The sequence below is a fragment of the Littorina saxatilis genome, linkage group LG12 (assembly GCF_037325665.1).
Source record: "Littorina saxatilis isolate snail1 linkage group LG12, US_GU_Lsax_2.0, whole genome shotgun sequence".
Taxonomy (NCBI): Eukaryota; Metazoa; Mollusca; class Gastropoda; order Littorinimorpha; family Littorinidae; genus Littorina; species Littorina saxatilis.
Window position 1 is genome coordinate 57,335,924 of NC_090256.1, and position 19,863 is coordinate 57,355,786.

The 19,863-nt window shown below is 47.2% G+C and overlaps 1 protein-coding gene across 1 annotated transcript in view; it reads right to left on the reverse strand.

Annotated features, from left to right (window-relative positions):
- The window catches only part of LOC138982347 (tubulin gamma-1 chain), an 83,920-nt gene that overhangs the window by 22,911 nt on the left and 41,146 nt on the right, over positions 1 to 19,863 (reverse strand). The window contains exon 11 of the mRNA XM_070355598.1: positions 8,825 to 8,986. Within this exon, the coding sequence (XP_070211699.1) occupies positions 8,825 to 8,986 (162 nt within the window). The remainder of the gene's footprint in view (positions 1 to 8,824; positions 8,987 to 19,863) is intronic.

Consider the following 19,863-nt stretch of genomic DNA (forward strand, 5'->3'; position numbering starts at 1 on the left):
TAAGTGGACATTCTTGACAAAAAGACTCAGAGAGCCCGCCAAGCCATTGAGCCTCCCATAAAGGTACTTCCCTGCTAAAAAGATCCAAGATGGTAAAACCACAACAGAACCTCTCATGCTCGATGAGGAAGTGAAAGAGAGAGAGAGGCCCCCTTGCTTGTTGAGAAAAAGCACCACTGTAGAGTTGTCCGATTGAATCAACACATATTCTACCGCTTTGTTCGATTGCCTAACGCCAGCCGACCACAAAGGGCCATATCAAAGCTGTGCTGCCTTAGCCAACCAATGTGTTCCGGTCCTGCAAATCCAGTTTCCATCTGGAGTAAAGAGCTCCCAGAAAAAGCCGCTTTTACAGTCTCCTCAAAGAGTCCAACCATTCGTTTGACTAAGAATCAAAATCAGAACCCTGAAGCTCCGAAACCAATAAAATGTAGCCACTTCCGATCTCTTTTGAGAATCAAAAAGTGGAAGTCACAACCAAATGTAAGAGACCCCAAAAGGAAGGTCTCAGTGACTCCCCCCATAAAACAGGAGTCCTAGTCCCCACTAGCCGATGTGGTAAAACACAAAGGCGGAAAGACGGGTGAAGCCGAGCACTAAAAACCCCAGCTGACATAACTGCCGGGAGTGTGAGAGAAAGTGTGCTTTTGTATGCCTCCCGACCCCCACCGCTAACTTTCCCCCATGAGAAAGCGAGGTGGGTATTTGGCACAGAGCCCTGCCGCGAAGGCGAGAGCATAGCGATAAAAGATAAAGCCAAGAACGGTGAGCCCATAGCTTTTCTTTTGATAACAAGACAAAGCCGAGACCTGCCGTGCGATTTTCTTTTGCAGTGAGCTTCTCTTTGTAAGAGAAGAGTCCGCAAACATAGAAGCGGACTCGAAAGAGATCATCCTTCAAGCAAAGAAGAGATTAAAGTCTCACCAAAAGAACAAAACTTTTAGATAGAGACCTATTCTCCAGTGAACAGCAAAGCTACATCCTTTATATCTGCGTCCTGACGGAACACAAAGATATCCATTGAGGACGTAACCGCACAAGAGAGAGAACAAAAGAAAGGTCTATACGACGGCGAAAAACATAAAGAAGCGCGGCCCAAACTTCCACAGCCAGGAGATCCTTGTTCTTACAAACAGACAGTTTCTCCTTGCCATAAACATCCAAATGGATGCCCGTCAACCCCGGGATACCCGGGGCAGTTCCGTAGTAAGAACAAAAGAATAATTTAAGTTCTTAGGCTTGGAGTTAACCGAGCCTACGGATAGCACTCAGCGAGTGATGCGCTACTTGGGCGGGTGACGCAAGCTAAAGCAAAGCCGCCTAAGGTGCTTAGCCGAGCGCTGCCCACAAAGGAAGTAGTGACAAAGGAGAATCGTATGAGAAACCTTCCACAATTCCACACGCCCCCTATGTAGGATCTAAGAACTAGACGTTCAAAGATTTTCCTTAGAAGGCTCAACTCAGCTAAAAATGACACAAACCGCGGCAAAGCTGAATCAGGAGCCTCCCCATAAGATGCCAGCAAAGGCAGAGGTGGGGCAAAACCATCGATTAGGTTCGCAGATTGTTCCTGAAAAGGAGCAAAACACGCCAAAAAAGATGGAGGAGAAAGGGCAGATGACGATGCTACTGCTATCCCTACGGGAAAATAGCGTGTAGCAAGCCCTGCTGCCAGAGCTAACAAAGAAGGCAGCTTAACTGTAAGACAAAAAGAGGTATCACCCTCTGCCTCCGAAGCTTCGCCTTCTATACCCTCATCATCCCGTTCAGTAGTATCCCAACGATCTTCGAAAGGATGAGAACCGGAAACCAATCCCGATGAGGCAACACCTGCCAAAAACGGGAAAGGCTGGGAAAAATCCCCTAAAGCCGGAACTCCGTGAACGGATCCTCCATCCACCTGCCTCATGCCAGCTGAAAGACTGGAAGAGGAAGTGAATGCAGCCTGTGTAACCGCAGAGGAACCGCAGTAACGGAACCGGAAGCCGAAGGCTGATGAGTGCCGACTACCAAACACCACAGTGTCAACAGCAGAAGGCTATACCATCCTTCAACCGGAAGCCACAGCCGCAAAAGCGGAAGTGGAACCGGCCGTGGATTGATGCCGTTTCAGTTGCAAGCACCACTGCACTTGAACTTAGACGGCAACCGGAACCCGGCGTCATCCACCAAAGCGGAAGCACCATCGTCCAGACAGCCTTCATGCACCTCAGCGCAATCCGGAAGTTGACCCCCTGCTTGACTGCCATAGTCAAACAGAGAGCCATCTTTACTGTCTTCTTCCTGCCCCCAGGGCGGAAGCGGAAGCCGCACAGCCTGACCAATGCCCATTGACACGGCAGGAAGCGCCGAACCTCCGTACGCTCTACAGTGTCAGTGTCCTTACCCCAGCCTGACCTTCCGATAGAACGGCGATGGCCAGACCGGGTATCAGAACTTTCACCCGTGAGCGCGATGCCCGTGGCTACTTTTGCCTGTAGACGCGCTACACTTTCGCTGGAGAACCCGGTTACTTGTGCAGCAGACATACCTTGTGACTGACGAGAGACACCGGATGACGGAACGCTCGCCGGAAACCCAAGTCCACCATCATCGTTCTGCAACGCATGAACATCCGCCCGAGTACCCATGGCCGACGGAGAAGGACGCCCTTAGCCAGGGAGGAAACCCCAGCCACGCCAGCCGGAAGAGCCCGCAGCTCCGCCTTTGTCGACGCAAATTCTTCCGCCAAAGACAATACCTGTGTACTAAAAGAGAGAAGCAAAGCGGCAACGTCCGCAGACGCAAGACCGGGAATCACAGCCACAGGAGCCGCTTAAACCGGCAATCAACATGAGCAATCTTATCTGCCGGTTTACCGGGTAAAATGGACGCCGAGGGCATGTCAACAACACATCAATGTATTTATTCGATGACAGTTCTAACATCGAAACAACAGCCTGTACAGACTGCTTAACTTTCTTAGGCGTTTTCTAGGAGGCGGAGACTCAGCAGCCACATGTCTAGAAGCCTGCCCCTTCTTGACGTTATCCGCCATGGCCAAACAACTCACGAAAAAATTTTCTCAAGAAAATATTTCACAAGTCAAAATAAGGCCAAGAAACGCCCACAAAATCAAGAAAAATCAAGAACGATCTCACCTCACATAGTCGCGAAGACAAGACCACAAGTAGAATACCAAGGAGAAAGCACCCAGTCCAAGGACCAAGTACCAAAGCTGAATAAACAGCCAGAGCGTACAGAACTGCGACCAGCTAGCTGACCGCTGAGTTTTGGAATGATGCAAATGGTCTGGCATTATGGGTAGTGGTCACTCTTTTTTTTAGAGTGGTCTCCCTTGTTACCAAGGGGACGCGTACAGCGTTACCAGCACTGAACCAGGGTTAATTGCTATATGTGAGTTGGGTAAGATATGTAATTTAATCAAGAATAAGAACACAAGAAAGGCTAACTGATGGAATATCTTAATAACTGACACTGCAATTTGCAATAATCAAAACGTTTTATAACGATTTTCTGCTGGATGAAACCCTGTTTTAGAAAGCTGCAAGAGACTGCTGGCTTGACGGCTTTCTTTGAAATATGCCTGAGGTTCTGTTGGTAATGCAGAACTGCCTCTAAAAAAAGATGGACACCGTTTTCACAAAGGAATCAAAGGGAAGTAAGCGCTCCAAATGAAAACACTGCATGAGAGCTATGCTGAGTACAATGGGTGCATTGAAAGAACGAGAGACTTTTAATCATCGTCTTTGCTGTCGTTATAAATCTACCTAGTTCTACCATGCTTGCATAGAAAACCAAAGGTAAACTGCACCAATGAAACAACATTCAGCTGTGTACCATTTTGTGACATGCATTTTCAGTCCTGTAAATAATTATAACGTATACTAAATGGCAACTAGAATGTATTCCCTTTACTTTTTTCAGTAATACTCCAGTTAGATAATGAAACAGAATTGCAACAAAAAACATAATTGTGTCTTCTTTTTTTACATTTAGTCAAGTTTTGACTCAATGTTTTAACATAGATGAGGGTGGTGTGTGTGTGTGTGTGTGTGTGTGTGTGTGTGTGTGTGTAGAGGGATTCAGAGAAAACTACTGGACCGATCTTCATGAAACTTCACATGATAGTTCCAGGGGTATGATATCCCCAGACATTTTTTTATTTTTTTCGATAGATGTCTTTGATGATGTCGTATCTGGCTTTTTGTGAAAGTTGAGGCCGCACTGTCACGCCCTCAGTTTTCGATAAATTTGATTGACATTTTGGTCAAGCAATCTTCGACAAGACTGGGATTGAATTTCAGCTCGGCAGCTTAAAATTTAGTTCATTAGTTTGCTTATTAACCCATTTGGCCCAAGACCAACGGCAGCCATTGGTGTTCTGTATCCCATGTAAAGGAAAGCAACTCCGTCATATTTTACAGTAACACACATTTAAATAATAAAACAAAATACTTCTAAAAACTTTTGACTTGCCTTTGTTAAACACATTGTTCCTGTAAGGAGTCATTTTTTTGCAATAACACAACACACAATGAAGAAGAAAAAAAAGGCATCGTTCTTGAAATCAGAAGAACTAACGTGTGAAAGCGCCATTCCAAAATCTCCATGAGGAAGTGGTGGCAACACATCGACATTCGATCCATTTTCATCACTGTCCGAATCCGCTTTCAAAGCGTTGAAGTCGATATCTAAGTCACTTTCTGCATCAGCAGGATCGACTGCGGTCAAGTCTAGGTCTGTAAAGCCTTCAAAATCAGTGTTCTCGTCGTCCGAGTCCCCCATGACGCCATGCCAAAACTCATTTCGATCCCAAATCAATTTTAAATTTAAAAAAAATCGTTGCTCCTCTCACTGTCAACCAATTTTCAAGGAAATACAACGTGCGGAAGCAGACAGAAGTGGCGAAACACCGGAAGTTTCGTTTGCGAGAGTCTCGTTTATCACAACAACAATTGCCGTGCTCTACTGACACGTGTGTTTGGCGGCCAGTCTCGGGCGCTCTGCGGGCAGCGACTGCGAAAAAACAGCGGGCGCTAGGCGGAAAAATGGGTTAACCCCTTCACTGCCACAGTATAATAGCAGTGTGGTATTGCTGTGTTCAAGGGCAAAAGTTTGCTTTCTTCGGTAGATTCACTAATCTGTTCACTGCTCATTCATTTATTGAGATATCTCTTCGATCTTTGGCATGTTTTTCGCTTATACCCTTGGCTAATATGTGATAACATGATAATTGGATTTTGTTTGTGATTGTTACAGTAAAAATTAATATAATTACCATTGTTTTCAAAAAATGACAGTTTTCGGACATACACACACTCATTGCAGCACATAAAACCACACAAAACACTGCAAAAACTGGTGTCAAACATCTGGTACTCACATTACAGCTAATGAAAGTGTTCTTCTGTGTGGTAATCCATAAATCACTTCTTGTAGAGCTTCCAGAACACTGTATTGGTTTGAAAATAGGTCTACGAGTTGAGCTCTGACTTTGGTCCGCCATTTTGAATACGATTATCGGTTCGACATTTCTCAGAAAGTTTTCCCCACTTGGTACTAACTTATCTAAACGGTCAAAGGGAAAGAACTGTGCTTTAGTAACCCTGCCAATAGTTGGACCAGTTTTCCAAATAACCTCCTATTTAGTTTTCTGAACTTTCGCAGACGTACATGCCCCATACCTAGTACGGTTATGGACGTATATGACAAACTGAAAGGCAGTGAAGGGGTTAAAGTTGTCATTAAAATCGAATTTTTTACTGACAGATTTAAAACTTGTTGCATTGTATTCCTTATCCTCTCCAAAATTAAAAAAAATATATAGATATATTAATGTTTACTCTAAAAATAAGTTAAAGGCACACTCAGCTTCCCGTAAACCATCACAGACACTGTCAGGCTTTTACACACAGTACAAACACCCTTTCGTTTAAACACTCACCGCTTGAGAACATCCTTGGTGCCCTTCGTAAAGAACGAGCAATTTTCAAAGAATTTATTTTTGCGTGGCTGATCAGACAATCGGACGACGCGTTTTGGCGCTAGACCTAACTTTTAAAATCTAAATAATAAATTGACAGCTTGTTACACAAACGTTCTTAAATCATAAAAGAATTCTTTTTTCATCAAGACAAGATCAGTACAACTCGAAGTTTTGAAAGTTGAAAAAAAGGTAGCCCGGAAGCGTGTCCCACAAAACGTGTTTCTCCTAGCAGAAGAATGTTCTGCATGTCGCCGGTTTCTTTGAACGGTCAACCGCCACCGCTCAGTTTGTGTGACTGGCAGCCGTTTGTTGCGCTTCAGATTCAGAGGTACACAATAACGTGCTATTGCAGATACAGCAAGTCGCATTGAAATCACAAACTGACTACTAAATTGTGAAAAAAAGGAAAGTGGATCACACGGGTTCACGATGGCTTAGGGGTTAGATAAACCACGAAAACAGGCGTGTGGTTTACGCGAGCTGAATAGCAATTCAAACGAACTGTGTCATTTAATGTTATAAATGCTATTGCAAGTGTGTTCGATAAGGTTAGAACTGCTTTTTCATGAGAAGATTTAAATCGTTCTGTAAACCATTTGAGACGGACTGGGGGTTTAAGTAAGTACTACAGCAGTCCCTGCAATGTACGGCCCCCGGCGTGAGCGGACACCTGACATGTACGGACACATTTGCTCGGCACGGAGTGTTTTCCTTCTACATTTGCCCCCCCTTAAACGGACACCTGCAAAACGTGGACGCGGACACTCATTTTCGGTCCCAACAGCAGGTCATACCTCCAATGTACACCATCATCAAATGTTCACCACAACAAAGTCGATAACAGAGCAGTCCGGCGCTTGGTACAAAGATCACAGCCGCAATGGCGTGATGACAGTCACTGATAACTTGAGTGCACGTGTACCCATCAGGAGAGGGGGGGAGGGGTAGTTTTGGTCAGGAGTGGAGTACATGCGAAGATGCCAACATGAAACTGCACTGTGCTCTTTATTCTTGTCTGTTGGACGTAAACAACAGAAACCACATGTACAGTCGATGAAGCTCCTGAGCGAAAGAGTGAAAAACGGCCACAGTTCTCAGCATCGTGTGTCTGTGTGTAACCTCTTTCATTGACAAGATACTCTTGTTTCCCCTCAGCCTTGACCAGTGAGTCGGTTGCCTAATCTGTGAACCCTTCAGTTGTCTTGCTTTGTCAAAAGTTACGACACAGTCAACTGGTTTTGTTCTGACAGCTGCCTCTCTGGCCACAGCCCCAAACAGTACATGGCTGGAGGGAGTGGGAGGGAGTGAGAGAGAGGGAGGGGGAGGGGGGGTGGAGGGGTAGCTGGCTAAACTCTGTGGGGTGTCTGGTGTCACTACATGTCAGCAGGAAGAGCATTGGAGAGAAATAGAGAGGTGTACTCTTCCACACAATTTCCAAGCATCAGTTGTCACGGCTTGGGGTAGGCATTAGTGAGGGAGAGTGGGAGCTGTGTTATGTACTGTGTATTTCCGACTGAAGAGTGAAAAGTCACTGCCATGCCACATGATCGGCATGCAGTCAATAAAGCCAGACAAGAAGAAAATAAATTACATGACTATGACATGCAGCTCTATCTGCTGCTATTTCTTCAAACTGGTTTTCAAGCTTATTCTTTCAAAGCATCTGCACACGCTCCTCTGTGCTGTGTTTGTGTGGCTGCTTTCGTATGTCAGTGCATGGTGAGTGTGTTCACTGCCTTGAGGATTTATTTTATCTCTTCTTTTCAACACTTTTCATACAAATCATTTTTACAGAACGTTTAAAGAAGTATTAGGAGTTTATTGTTATTGTTTAGTAGCCACAAGAACTGATTAGCATAGACTCAATCCTGTTGTTTGTGTGTCTCTGTGTGAATGTATGGGGGAGGGGGTGGTGTGGTCACCCCTCCCGTGACCGGACACCTGCAATGTACGGACAGTTTTGCTATGGCCCAAGGGTGTCCGTTCATGAGAGGGACTGCTGTACGTTTTTTGTATACAAATGTAGAATAAATAAAATAAAGCCAACATTGAACATTTTTCTAAACGAACATACAAGATTGATAAACATATCCACTGTACAGAATTGAATTATGGAAAATTTAGGCTGAAGTGGGCTTCATACTTTACCCTTGTGGAACAGCATTTATTATAATTGCTTGTATATTGTATTGAATATGTTTTTATCCGTCATATCCACTCTATTATTATGTGACTTCTATGCATTGCATGACAAAATGTAAAATTGCCTGAATAAAACATTAAAAAAAGTTTTTAAAAAGTACTACGTTCGCACGCTTCGCAGAGACAAGCGTGACCCGTCTCGATCTTTGGGTGTTGTTAGTCGAGATTATCTTAATATAGTCTTGGCGATGACTGTTTTTGGTGTTTATCTTCTAGTTTGATGCCGACAGATTGACTAAATGTTTTTATATCGCTTCACACGACTTGTTTATAATTGTTAGCGTTCAAATCCATGTCACCTTTGGTTTCCATGTTACAAAGTTGACATACTTTAAAACCCTTGTAATTTACTGAACGTAGAAAAGCAAAATGTGCAAGTGTTTCTAACTCTTTATCTGCAGGCCAAGGATTTATATGGAACCAGCATTTATTAATGAAATCAGTTTGTATGGTTAGAATGTCTCAGTTAAGTAAAGAAATGTCAACTTTGTAACATGGTTTTCACTGGTACATAGTTCTGGAGAATAACCCACGTACAAACAGCAACTTCCATTATCCTGGGCTGCTGTACAGACAAACGACAGACCCCAAACAAGCACACAAAGCAAGACACAAAGCCATGAAAAGCCTCACATGTGAGATACTGGTGTGGTTGGCCAGCATGAGACCAGAGACGCGATGAGCGGTCTGGACATAGGGAGACTTGCGTGACAGTGCCACCTGGATGCTTGCTGGCCCCCACGGAATGAACTGTGCCAGCTTGCGCTCTCGGATCCTCTGCAAACTTTTGTGCACCTGTAACAACACAGGACCTTTGTCTCACTTTCATCACACTGGATCAAGTTGCAGATCTGATGCTGAGGATGGAGCTTGTAATGTTCATTTTCATGTGTGTATGTCCTTCATCCAACTGACCAAAGTATATATATGACAGATAATGACTTATTTAGAGATGCTATCAGAAAGGGTGCAACTTGACGCATCAACTCTGCTCAGCGTGAATGCACATCTAACTGCTGGACTTGAAATTCTGAACTGCCACCATTATCTTTAACCATTAAAGAACTGAACTGAACTGAACTTTATATTACAAGGATTAAGATTTAAGTCTAGGCCTTTTCTTACAATCGAAAATTTCAGTAATAAATTTTAATTTGATTAATATACTTACCCAACTCACATATAGCAATTTACTTCAGTTTAGTGCTAGGACGCTGAACCACGCATCACCTTGGTAACAAGGGAGGCAATTCTAAAAAAACAACTACCATGACCTATAAACAGGACAAAGCCAGACCGAGGCTGACTTCCTACTTGTGCCGCCATCTTGCATCATTCCCACGAAAGCGGAGAAAAAAACCTTCTTTTTTGAGAAAACCCCTAGTAGCGGGGTAGGCGGGAGGGAATTAACGATGTGAGTTGGGTAAGTATATTAATCAAATAAAAATGTATTACTGAAATTTTCGATTAAATTACATATCTTATCCCAACTCACATATAGCAGATTGCTAATGTAGTTGGTGGGATGCTCACTCTATGAGCTAGGCAATAATTGGCCCTGCTGCTACCATTGCTGGTAACGCATTGGCACCGTCCTGTCGCGCACTGGAAATGTCGCGCAGGTAGAGGTTGATAGAGACGTCCTCCGATCTCCAGTAGGCGGAGTCAAGGACTTCAGATAATCTTCCCGATTTTAGCACCAGCTTAGATATGTCCTTGTCTACCTTTGTGTTCAAAGACGATAAGAGTAGCTTTTGCTTATGATCTTAAACCCCTTGTATGAGACAGGAAGGAGCATAGTGATCTAACTGGTCAGATTCATAAGAATGGATCGCCTGCGGCAAGAATCCTATAAAAGGAAAAACTAAGACCATCGGAGATGGTTGTCCTGGCTTCTGATTCTTGGCTAAGAAGTCTGGCCGGAAACGCAGTGAGATAGAACGCCTCTATTGAAAACTACGTCTCCCGGTAAGCCGAAGAGTGCGTGAATCTCGCTACCTCTGCGTGCTGTAGCTAGGAGTGAAAGGGAGATCATTTCTCGCGTAAATTTTATGAAGTCTAGCGGACTGTAGCGGTTCGAAATCGAAAATTTTAAAAGTAAATTTTGATTTGATTAATATACTTACCCGACTCACAACTAGCATTTACCTCTGGTTTAAGTGCCAAGACGCTGAACTACGCTTCACCCCTTAAGGGGAAGTAACCCTAAAAAAAACAGCCTAGAACCCACAAGCTGGGTCACAGGTCAAGGCCATTCCGCCACGTGACTGATCACGCGAGACCGCCGCCGCCATGTTGGAATACGTCACTCGACCGAAGCGAAACGTTCATTTTTAGGGTATCATAAAGCGGGGTAGGCGGGAGGGTATAAACGATGTGAGTCGGGTAAGTATATTAATCAAATCAAAATTTACTTTTAAAATTTTCGATTAAATTACATATCTTATCCCGACTCACAACTAGCAGATTGCTAATGAAGGAGGTGGGTAAAAAACTTACTCTACAAGTTGGAGAGCACCTGCCCTGCGGCTACCATAGCCGGAAGAGTACTGGTCCCATCCTGACGAGTACTTGCGATGTCCCGCAAGTAGAAATTTATAAACACGTCTTCGGATCTCCAGTAAGCGGAATCCAAGACTTCTGCCAGTCTACCAGACTTGAGAACGGCAACCGAAGACGCCCAGGCTCTGGTTTCATGCGTCCTAGAAGACGACTGGGGAAGGACTGACTGCCCCCCCCTTTTCCTTCTTGATGCCAGATGTACGCTTGTTTAATCAAGGCAGACACCCATCTGGCCAAAGTGGCCCTAGACAGGTCTCTGCTCCGGGCCGTATTGATCGAAATGAAGAGGAGTTTCTGATCTTTTGAACGAATAGACGCCGTACGCGACAGATAGTTGCTGATTGCTCTGACAGGACAATTTACGATATCTGGGTCCCCTGGTGCTAAAATTGTGGAAAGAGGAGGAATTTTGACCACGGGGGAGAGCTGATCTGGCCTCTGATTTTTGGCTAGAAAATCCGGACGAAAGCGAAGCACAACTGAACCGTTCCTTTCAAACGAAATGTCTTTAGCAAGACCGGATAAAGCATGTATCTCACTGCTTCTCCTAGCGGTGGAAAGCAACGTAAGGAAAAGCGTTTTACGGGTAAGATTGTGGAGACTCGCTGCATGCAACGGTTCGAAATCCCGTGACCTGAGAAACTCGAGAACCAGAAACAAATCCCAAGCTGGGACTGGTGACCTTGTCTTAGCAAAGTCCAAAGAAGCACCCCTGAGGACACTTGCTATAACCCCATCAAGAGAAATTATACGCCCCAACTGCCTAAGTGTTGAGGAAATTGCTGATCTCCTGACCCTCAGAGAAGCAGGAGACCGGCCCTGAGACGCCAACCAGGCCAAATGATTTGCCACCTGCATGGAACGGGGGGAAGTAGCGTTCACGCCATTATCCGTGCACCATTTGGACCAAGCTGCCCAATGTGAGGCATAAACAGAGCTTGTGGACTGTCTGTGAGACTTTTGCACCAAGTCTAGAGTCCTATCCGATGCACCAGAGCGGCGCAGAGACGTCCTCACAGTCTCCAGCCGTGAAGGCGCAGGGACTGCGGATTGTCGTGCAGGACGCCCGTGCGCGGCTGAAGAAGTTCCCCTTTTCGAAGGTTTAGTGGAATGGGTGGCCCCACTGCGAGACGGAGAAGGTCCGGGAACCAGTGCTGAGAGGGCCACAATGGAGCCACCAGAATGAGAGACGGACGTTCCATCTCCGCCTTCCTGAGTACCTTGCCGAGAAGCTTGACAGGCGGGAACGCATAAGCCACGAGTCCCGACCAGCGTATCTCCAGTGCGTTCGTTTTCCAGGCTTCCGGATCCGGAAATGGAGACACGAACACGGGCAGTCTTCTTGAGAATCTTGTGGCAAACAAGTCGACCAGTGGCTTGTCCACCTGAGCCCACAGACGGAGCAGGGCTTGGTGAGCGATCGTCCACTCCGTGTGGATGACGGTAGCCGACCGGCTGAGAGAATCTGCCAGAACATTGAGAGACCCTGGCAGAAACTTGGCTGAAAGAATGATATGATGCTGCTGGCACCACACCAGAATTTGACAAGTCCTGAGAGACAACGAGTGGGAACGTGAGCCGCCCTGTCTGTTCACGTAAGCAGCTACCGTAGTGTTGTCCGTGTGTAACTTCACATGGTGCCCCGACACAGTGGGAAGGAAACTCTGAAGTGCAAGGAATACAGCCTCCAGCTCTAGCATGTTGATGTGCAACAGAGACTGTGTCTCGGACCACACACCCGAGGCCGTCAGATGGGCTAAGTGAGCGCCCCATCCCACCATAGAGGCATCTGTGAACATGTCCTGGTCCGGAGAAGGAAGGACAATGGGAACGCCGAGAAAGAGCTGATCCTGAAACCACTGCTCTGTGGTCTGCTTGATCCAGCCCTGAATGGGAACAGAGACGTCCCAACCCTGAGAGGCTGCTTCCCATACCGAGCCGAAGGCCGCCTGAAACGGCCTCTTGGATACTCTTCCCAGGGGAACGAGTGTAGCCATCGACTCCATCTGGCCTAAAGCCGAAGCCAGAAGCCTGGCCGGGGCCCGTTCCCGACACCGCAGCGACGTTAGGAGAGACTGAAGCCTGTCGACTCTCCTGAGAGAAGGTCGGACCGTCCAGGCCACGGTGTCGAACGTCATACCTAGGTACGTAAACGTTTGTGCCGGAGTCAACTCCGACTTGCCCTGATTGACACAGAAACCTAGGTCTGCCGACTGACTCAAGACAAACTGAGTGTGAAGACTGCAAGACAGACGATCCTGGTGCAGAATCAGCCAATCGTCTAGGTATGCACGGAAGCGAATGCCCCTCTGCCTGACAAGGGCGCACAGCTGACGAGTCACCATCGTGAAGATCCAGGGAGCCAGAGACAACCCGAAGGGAAGGGCTCTGAACTGGAAAATCTTCTCTGCCCACCTGAATCTGAGCCACTTCCGATCCGAGGGGTGGATCAAGATATGGAAGTAGGCGTCCGTTAGGTCTATGGACGTTGCCCAGTCCGATGGCCTGAGAGACTCCCTGACAGAGGTTGGGGTTTCCATAGTGAACCTTACCTTTCTGAGGTACCTGTTGAGAGGAGATAGATCGAGAACAGGCCTCCAACCCCCCGAGTTTTTGGGGACGACGAAAAGTCTCCCGTAAAAACCCGGAGAGTTGAGGTCCAAAACCTCCTCTATAGCTTCTTTCAGAAGAAGAGAGGCAATTTCCGACTGAATTGTCGCCTTTGCCTCTGGTCTTGCTGGGAACCGGAATGCTGGAGCTACTCTGGTAAGAGGAGCTTTTCCTTCTTTCCAGAGTAGGCGGAACCCCGAACGCACTATCCCTACGATCCACTGACTGTCTACAAGCTGCATCCAGCAGGGAAGAGCCCGGGAGGGGCCTCCCGCCACCAAAGGGGTGGGGGTTGTAGGGATGAGTGGTTCGGGGAGGCATCATTGGGGGTTGGGCTTTCGCCCACCCCCCCTGGAGTTCCCGAACGATGGTTTCCTCTTAGGATAAGGGGCACCTCTGCCCCTTCCCCTAAAAGAAGACTGAGAGCGCTGCGTGTTGTGGCCGCGATTCGCTGCCGAGAACGAAGCCTTAGGCTGACCCTGCTGCTTTGCCTGTGGCTTAGTGAAGCCATGCTGTGCAAACCGAGCGATTGCCAAATCCTTGGCGTTCTGGGTCTGCTTGTCTAGAGCGTCAAGCGAGGGCTGCCCAAGCAGAGCTCCCTCTGTAAAAGGAGAAGACTTGAGAGCATCCAAAGTCGCTTTCTCCTGAATCTTTGAGCCCGCCAAAAAAGAGTCCCTGCGTGTAAACACGGCGTGGGAGTAAAGGCGAGCCGCCACAGACATCTGTTCCGCATTGACCTTAGCTAAAGTGGCCAGCAATGTCGAAACATCCTTAACACTTGCGTCATTCCGAAATTCAAACGGATCTAGAGAAGACGCAATCGAACGAGAAAGAGTCCGAAGGAGTGTCTCAGAAAGAGAGGCCAGTTCAAGAGAGTATCTGCCTGCCTCCTCCAAACCGATCAGAGAACCTTCCGTGTAGACACAAGGTCTGTCTTGACGGTAACCATCCTCCCTAAGAGTGGACAGCTGCGGCGTGACCGGAAGTGCTGCACTCGGCAGGGCAAAAGTGTTGATAAGGTTCTGAGGCCGACGGGTGAGTGAAAACCTGCGCGCAAGGGCAGGGACACTAGCATGCGGAAGTTGGTCCGTAGCAAGCCAATCCTTGGCAGCCTCTGGAGCATGACCATGAGCAGATAGGAGAGGGACCGTGCCAACCGGCAAGGAGCTCGACGTGCCTGGAACTCTTGCCAGAATTTTCGAGAGTTCATAAGCAACTAAAGGAGACTCAGAAAACTGAAACCCTTCAGCTGCTGTTGGTGCTGTGCGGAAGTCACCCACCGCTGAGGGTGGGGGCAAGACAAGGCCCGCCGATGAAACAACACCCTCAGGAAAGTATTTGTAAGCGACCTGTGCTGCAACAGCTAAGGATGGCTTCAATCTTGGCGGTAACTGGAAGTCACCTTCATCCTCATTGAATGAGGTAGGATCGCCTCGCTCCGACTCCACTTCCGTATGCATAGACAAGTCCGCGTGACTCACCGAGTCTTGAACATCATCAACCGGAAGCGAGGCTGACTGCAAACCGGAAGTAGAACTTCGGTGCAGAGCCTGCATGGAGCCAACTTCCTGCCCAGGAGGAAGTGGTGACGCGAATACACCAACGGGGGAAGTCATAGACGACCCGTGTGCACCTTGGTCACCAGATCGATGTAAAATCGATTGCATTCCCGCGTCAACACCCCATGAGCTCCGCTTCGTATGAGTCGTTTGCCCCAGGTATGTCGAACTTTCACTCCCTGACCTATGAGGCGGGGGAGCTACTAGTTGCGGTCTATGCGGAACGCTTTCGCCAAAGAGCCTGGCTACCGGCGAACCCAACGTACCTGAGGAGAGAGCCTGCTGCGCAGGAGCAACAGTGTCCCGAGGGACCATCTCTCCGAAGCTGGCGTGCGCCAGTTCTTCCGCCCGCAAATCCGCTGACGTGACCGTGGCCGAAGGAGGAAACCGGATGCGGGAAAGTGAAGAAACATCACCCACACCCTTAGGCAGCGAACGCAACTCATCTCGCGTAGCCTGTAAGTCGGTGGCAAGTTGCTGCTGTTGAGAAAACATGGTATGCATTTGCGAGGAGAAAGAAGAGAGAAGAGAAGAGAAATCTTGCTTATCACTTTTCTTAGACTTGGCTGAACGAGCCCTACTCCTGCTCTTAGATTCTTTTGGAACAGGCATGACAGGGCTAGCTGGGTTATCAATATCAACCGAGAGCGAAGCATTAGAAACCGGGTCTACAAGAGTAACCGTTGTACCTTTGGGTTTATCTTTTGCCTTACTGCTAGCAGGGGAAGAATCAGCAACTAACTGTCGAGTATTAGGCTTTTTCTTCTCTTTGTCCGACATGTTGGAAACAACTCACAGAGAGTAGAACAACAACAACAAAGATGACGGACACAAGGCAAAAATTCAATTAAAACAAACAAAGAACGATCTCACCAATACAGCCGTAGAAGCAGAGACCATGAAGAAGAACCGGGGTGAAGATAAACTGCCAAACAGGCAGCAGGCTGAACGCCAAAATGCGTAGCTCGAGAGAACAACGTCCTATCGCTAGAACCGCTGAGGAAAGAGTGACGTATTCCAACATGGCGGTGGCGGTCTCGCGTGATCAGTCACGTGGCGGAATGGCCTTGACCTGTGACCCAGCTTGTGGGTTCTAGGCTGTTCTTTTTTAGGGTTACTTCCCCTTAAGGGGTGAAGCGTAGTTCAGCGTCTTAGCACTTAAACCAGAGGTAAATGCTAGTTGTGAGTCGGGATAAGATATGTAATTTAATCTGTGGAGCGTAGAAACTCCTGTACCAAAAGACTCGGACTTGTCTTACTGTGACCTTTTGGTATTGAACCCTATCTAGCATATGGTCTCTCTGGGAAAAGAGACCTGTCCTCTTATAATGCGAGCTAAGTCAGTCACACTGACAAGATTAGGGAAAAGCATTGCCTAATTCAGGTAAGGCCTAGAAGTAGGTCCATGTTCTATCTCACACAGCCTGGACGGAGTCCAAGAGAGAACTATCCAAGTTACAAACACGCTTTTCGATTTTGACGGTACCCTTACTTGAGCGGCGGTCACGTGATCCCTGTAAAAGAAATATTTAATCCAGAAGGTGATCCTGAAGGTTAAGTGAACGGCCTTAACTGGCATATACAGTTTTAATGAAATGACACAGGAATTAATGCTTTAATTTGGGTTTGAAATTTGTTGCAATAATTTTGTGGCCAACTTTATTATTGCCAACATAAGTGTTCACTATCTTTTGCGTATGGGGAAAAGATCCCCGATGCTAAAAGCTTCTGTGCCAAACATAAGGGTCGCCACATGATGGTGTCCTTAGTTCTTTCCGTAACCTCTTACAATGAGTAGCTGAATCTATGAAATTTATGCGAGTCCTTCGTGTTGACCGGCAAAAATCGCTGACGGAATGCCGCTACCGTAAGGGGTAGGCTTTGCCGGAAATGTTCCGTCTGAGAGGTTAAGGACAGTGGCTCGGTAAACCTAAAGGTTTTTGAGTCAGAATGTGCACCAGTTAGCTGGACATGTTCTGGAGAGCTGATAGAAAACCAGAGCTTATGACTCTTATGAGAATGCCAGCGATTCCGTAAACCGGAAAAGCTGTGTTTGCTTTAATGGCTTGACCTGTTTTCCGCCGCATAGGCGAAAATTGGTGGCACTTAGCAGCTTCATCCGAGAAGGCGAAAATAAAGGGGTATGCAACTTCACCGTAAGTGGACGTACATACACTCAAAGCTGCCTAAGCCAGAGGGTCTTGAAACCCTATGTGTGCTTGCCTAACTTATCCATTATCTTGCCTAATTTAGGCAGTATGTGGAAAGCTGAAGCAGTTCCCGGTTTCTTGCCGGAAAATGGGGAAGTATGCAACGTAGCGTAGACGTGCGAACACTCCCCTGCTGAACACAAAAAGCAATGAGTGCCGGTGTAGCTCCGCCTCCTACTTGCACCTTGAGCCAAGAGACGGCTGACCAAACAAGGAACCCTCTGTGAAAGGAGAAGACTAAAGTGACTCGATGGTGACTTTATCTTGGATCCTAGCCCCAGAGAGAAAGAAGACCCTGCGCGCGTGCACAGATTGTGCAAAGAGACGCGCTGAGAGGCTCATCTGCTCAGCAGAAACTTTAACTAAAGTGGCTAGCAGCGTAATGACGTCCTTCTCCCCCGCGTCCTGACGAAACTCGAAGTTGTCGAGAGCAGAGGAGATGGAGCGCGAGAGAGATCCTTGCAAAGTTTTCGAAAGAGAGGATAACTCGAAAAGATACCTGTGCTTTTCCCCCAGAGACAAGACTCAGTATAAGGTACAGCTCTGTCCTTACTGTAGCCGTCTTCCCTAAGCGTAACCAGTTCCGTTGTAATCGGAAGAGTAGCACGCGGGAGGGCAAGTGTCGATGAGGTTGTAAAAGTGGCTGTTGAAGTGAACTTCTGGCAGGCACCCTGAGAGAGAGGAGTGGGATGCTTCACATGAGCGAGCCACAGTTTGACTAAGTCCGACACCGTACTGTAAGCTGCCAAAAGCGGCACTGTGTCAGTCGGTGCGTTGACTTGCAGTCGGTTTTGCTCAGAAACTTGGCCATATATGAGGCAACAGAGGGAGATTCGCAGATCGAAAGGAATGCGTTTCTTCCCGAGCTGAGCGGAAGTCAACCAAAGCTGAAGGTAGTGGTACGGACAAGTTTGCCGAAGCAACCACCCCTTCCTCAAAATACGGCGAAACTACTTCCGCTGCCGATGCTAAAGCATGGGTAGTCGAAAATTGGTGTCTTCTTCCTGAGCGGAAGCACCGTAATCCGAACCGTAGTCCTGCACATCCGTGCATGCCGGAATTCCGCTACCACACTGACTGCTACAGTCTGGTGAAGCTTTAACCGGAAGACACCCGCATTGGGGAGCTTTTATGGTAACCGGAAGTTGGTGTCTTCTTCTTCTTGAGCGGAAGTACCAAAATCCTAACCGTAGTCCTGCACGTCCGTGCATACCGGAAGTACGCTACCCCACTGACTGTCGTAGCCAGGTGACGCGTAAACCGGAAGGGAAGACACCCGAGGGATTCCAGACCCAAGTGATGCTTCCCTAAGGACTGCTTCCTGCCCCCAGGGCGGAAGCGGGGAACGCTGTGCCAATCCGACCCCGTATACTGAGGCTGCTGACGGTAGCGAGTCCCCTGTTTTGTCAGAGACCAAACGCGCATTTGGGTCCCTACCCTGCACCACCCGCCTGGGCTCGCGGAACGAAGTGGCCAGGGGATCAAGACTTTCACTCGCCGCCCGGCATTCAGGTAGAGCTACTTACTCCAAATGTCGCACTTCGTTTTGGCCGGAGAACCCAGCTACTAACGAAGGATAAATACCTTGAATACGATCGGACCGACCGTCAGAAGAGGCCTGAGTACGCCGATGAAAACCTCCGTCACCAGCATCTTGGGCAGCATGTACATCAACCGAAGTCACGGTGGCTGAGGGAGGAACACGCACCTTAGCCAAGGAACGAGTATCGCCAACTCCCGCCGGCAAGGACAGAAACTCTGCCCTAGTGGAAGAAAGCTCCGCTGAAAGAGAGTTAATTTGCGCACTCAAAGAGGAGTAACGCAGAAACATCATGTTTATCGCTAGCTGAGTTAAAGCTAGCTGTAACCGGTACAATCTCTGAAGGTAGAGCCGGCATGGAGGGTGACTTTGGCAAATCGATAGTGACATCAACAAATTTCTAGACGAAGGGTCTAAAACCTTAACTATCACCTGAACTGGAAGAACCTTTAGCCTTCCTAGAGGGTTTCTTAACCGGAGAAAGCTCGGCGGAAACCTGCTTAGAATCTTCTTCTTACCACTGTCCGACATGATGGACGAAAGTGACAAAAATTAAAGTAAACAAAACCAACTGTGTCAAACAATAAAACGTCAAAGGTTTGGAAAGGGCTCACCCAAAACACAGTCTGAGAGTAGAAGGATGTGAAGAAAGAACCAAGGTGAAGTCTGACTAAAGCTTAGACCAGACAAAAGGCTGAAAAGCCTGAGCGTAGCAGAAACACGTCCGTTAGACACGGCCGCTGTAGAGAGAATGATACAAGATGGCGGCACAAGTAGGAAGTCAGCCTCGGTCTGGCTTTGTCCTGTTTATACGTCAGGGTAGTTCTTTTTTTTAGAATTGCCTCCCTTGTTACCAAGGTGATGTGTGGTTCAGCGTCCTAGCACTAAACTGAAGTAAATTGCTATATGTGAGTTGGGATAAGATATGTAATTTAATGTGTCCTTGGGACACACAAACACACAATAAAGCAAATATAAAAAAGAAAAAGTGGGGGAAAAAATGATGATGATGATGCATGTATCATTTGTATGTATGTGTAGTCATTCAAAAATATTCAAATATTCGAAATATGTTCAAAATAGACAATGCACATTAAATCTGTAACCATGGAAGTAACTGTAGAAAATCAAAACGCATTAATTTAAAGAGATGCTCAAATAGCCACCACATGTGAGTGCCAACTCGAACAC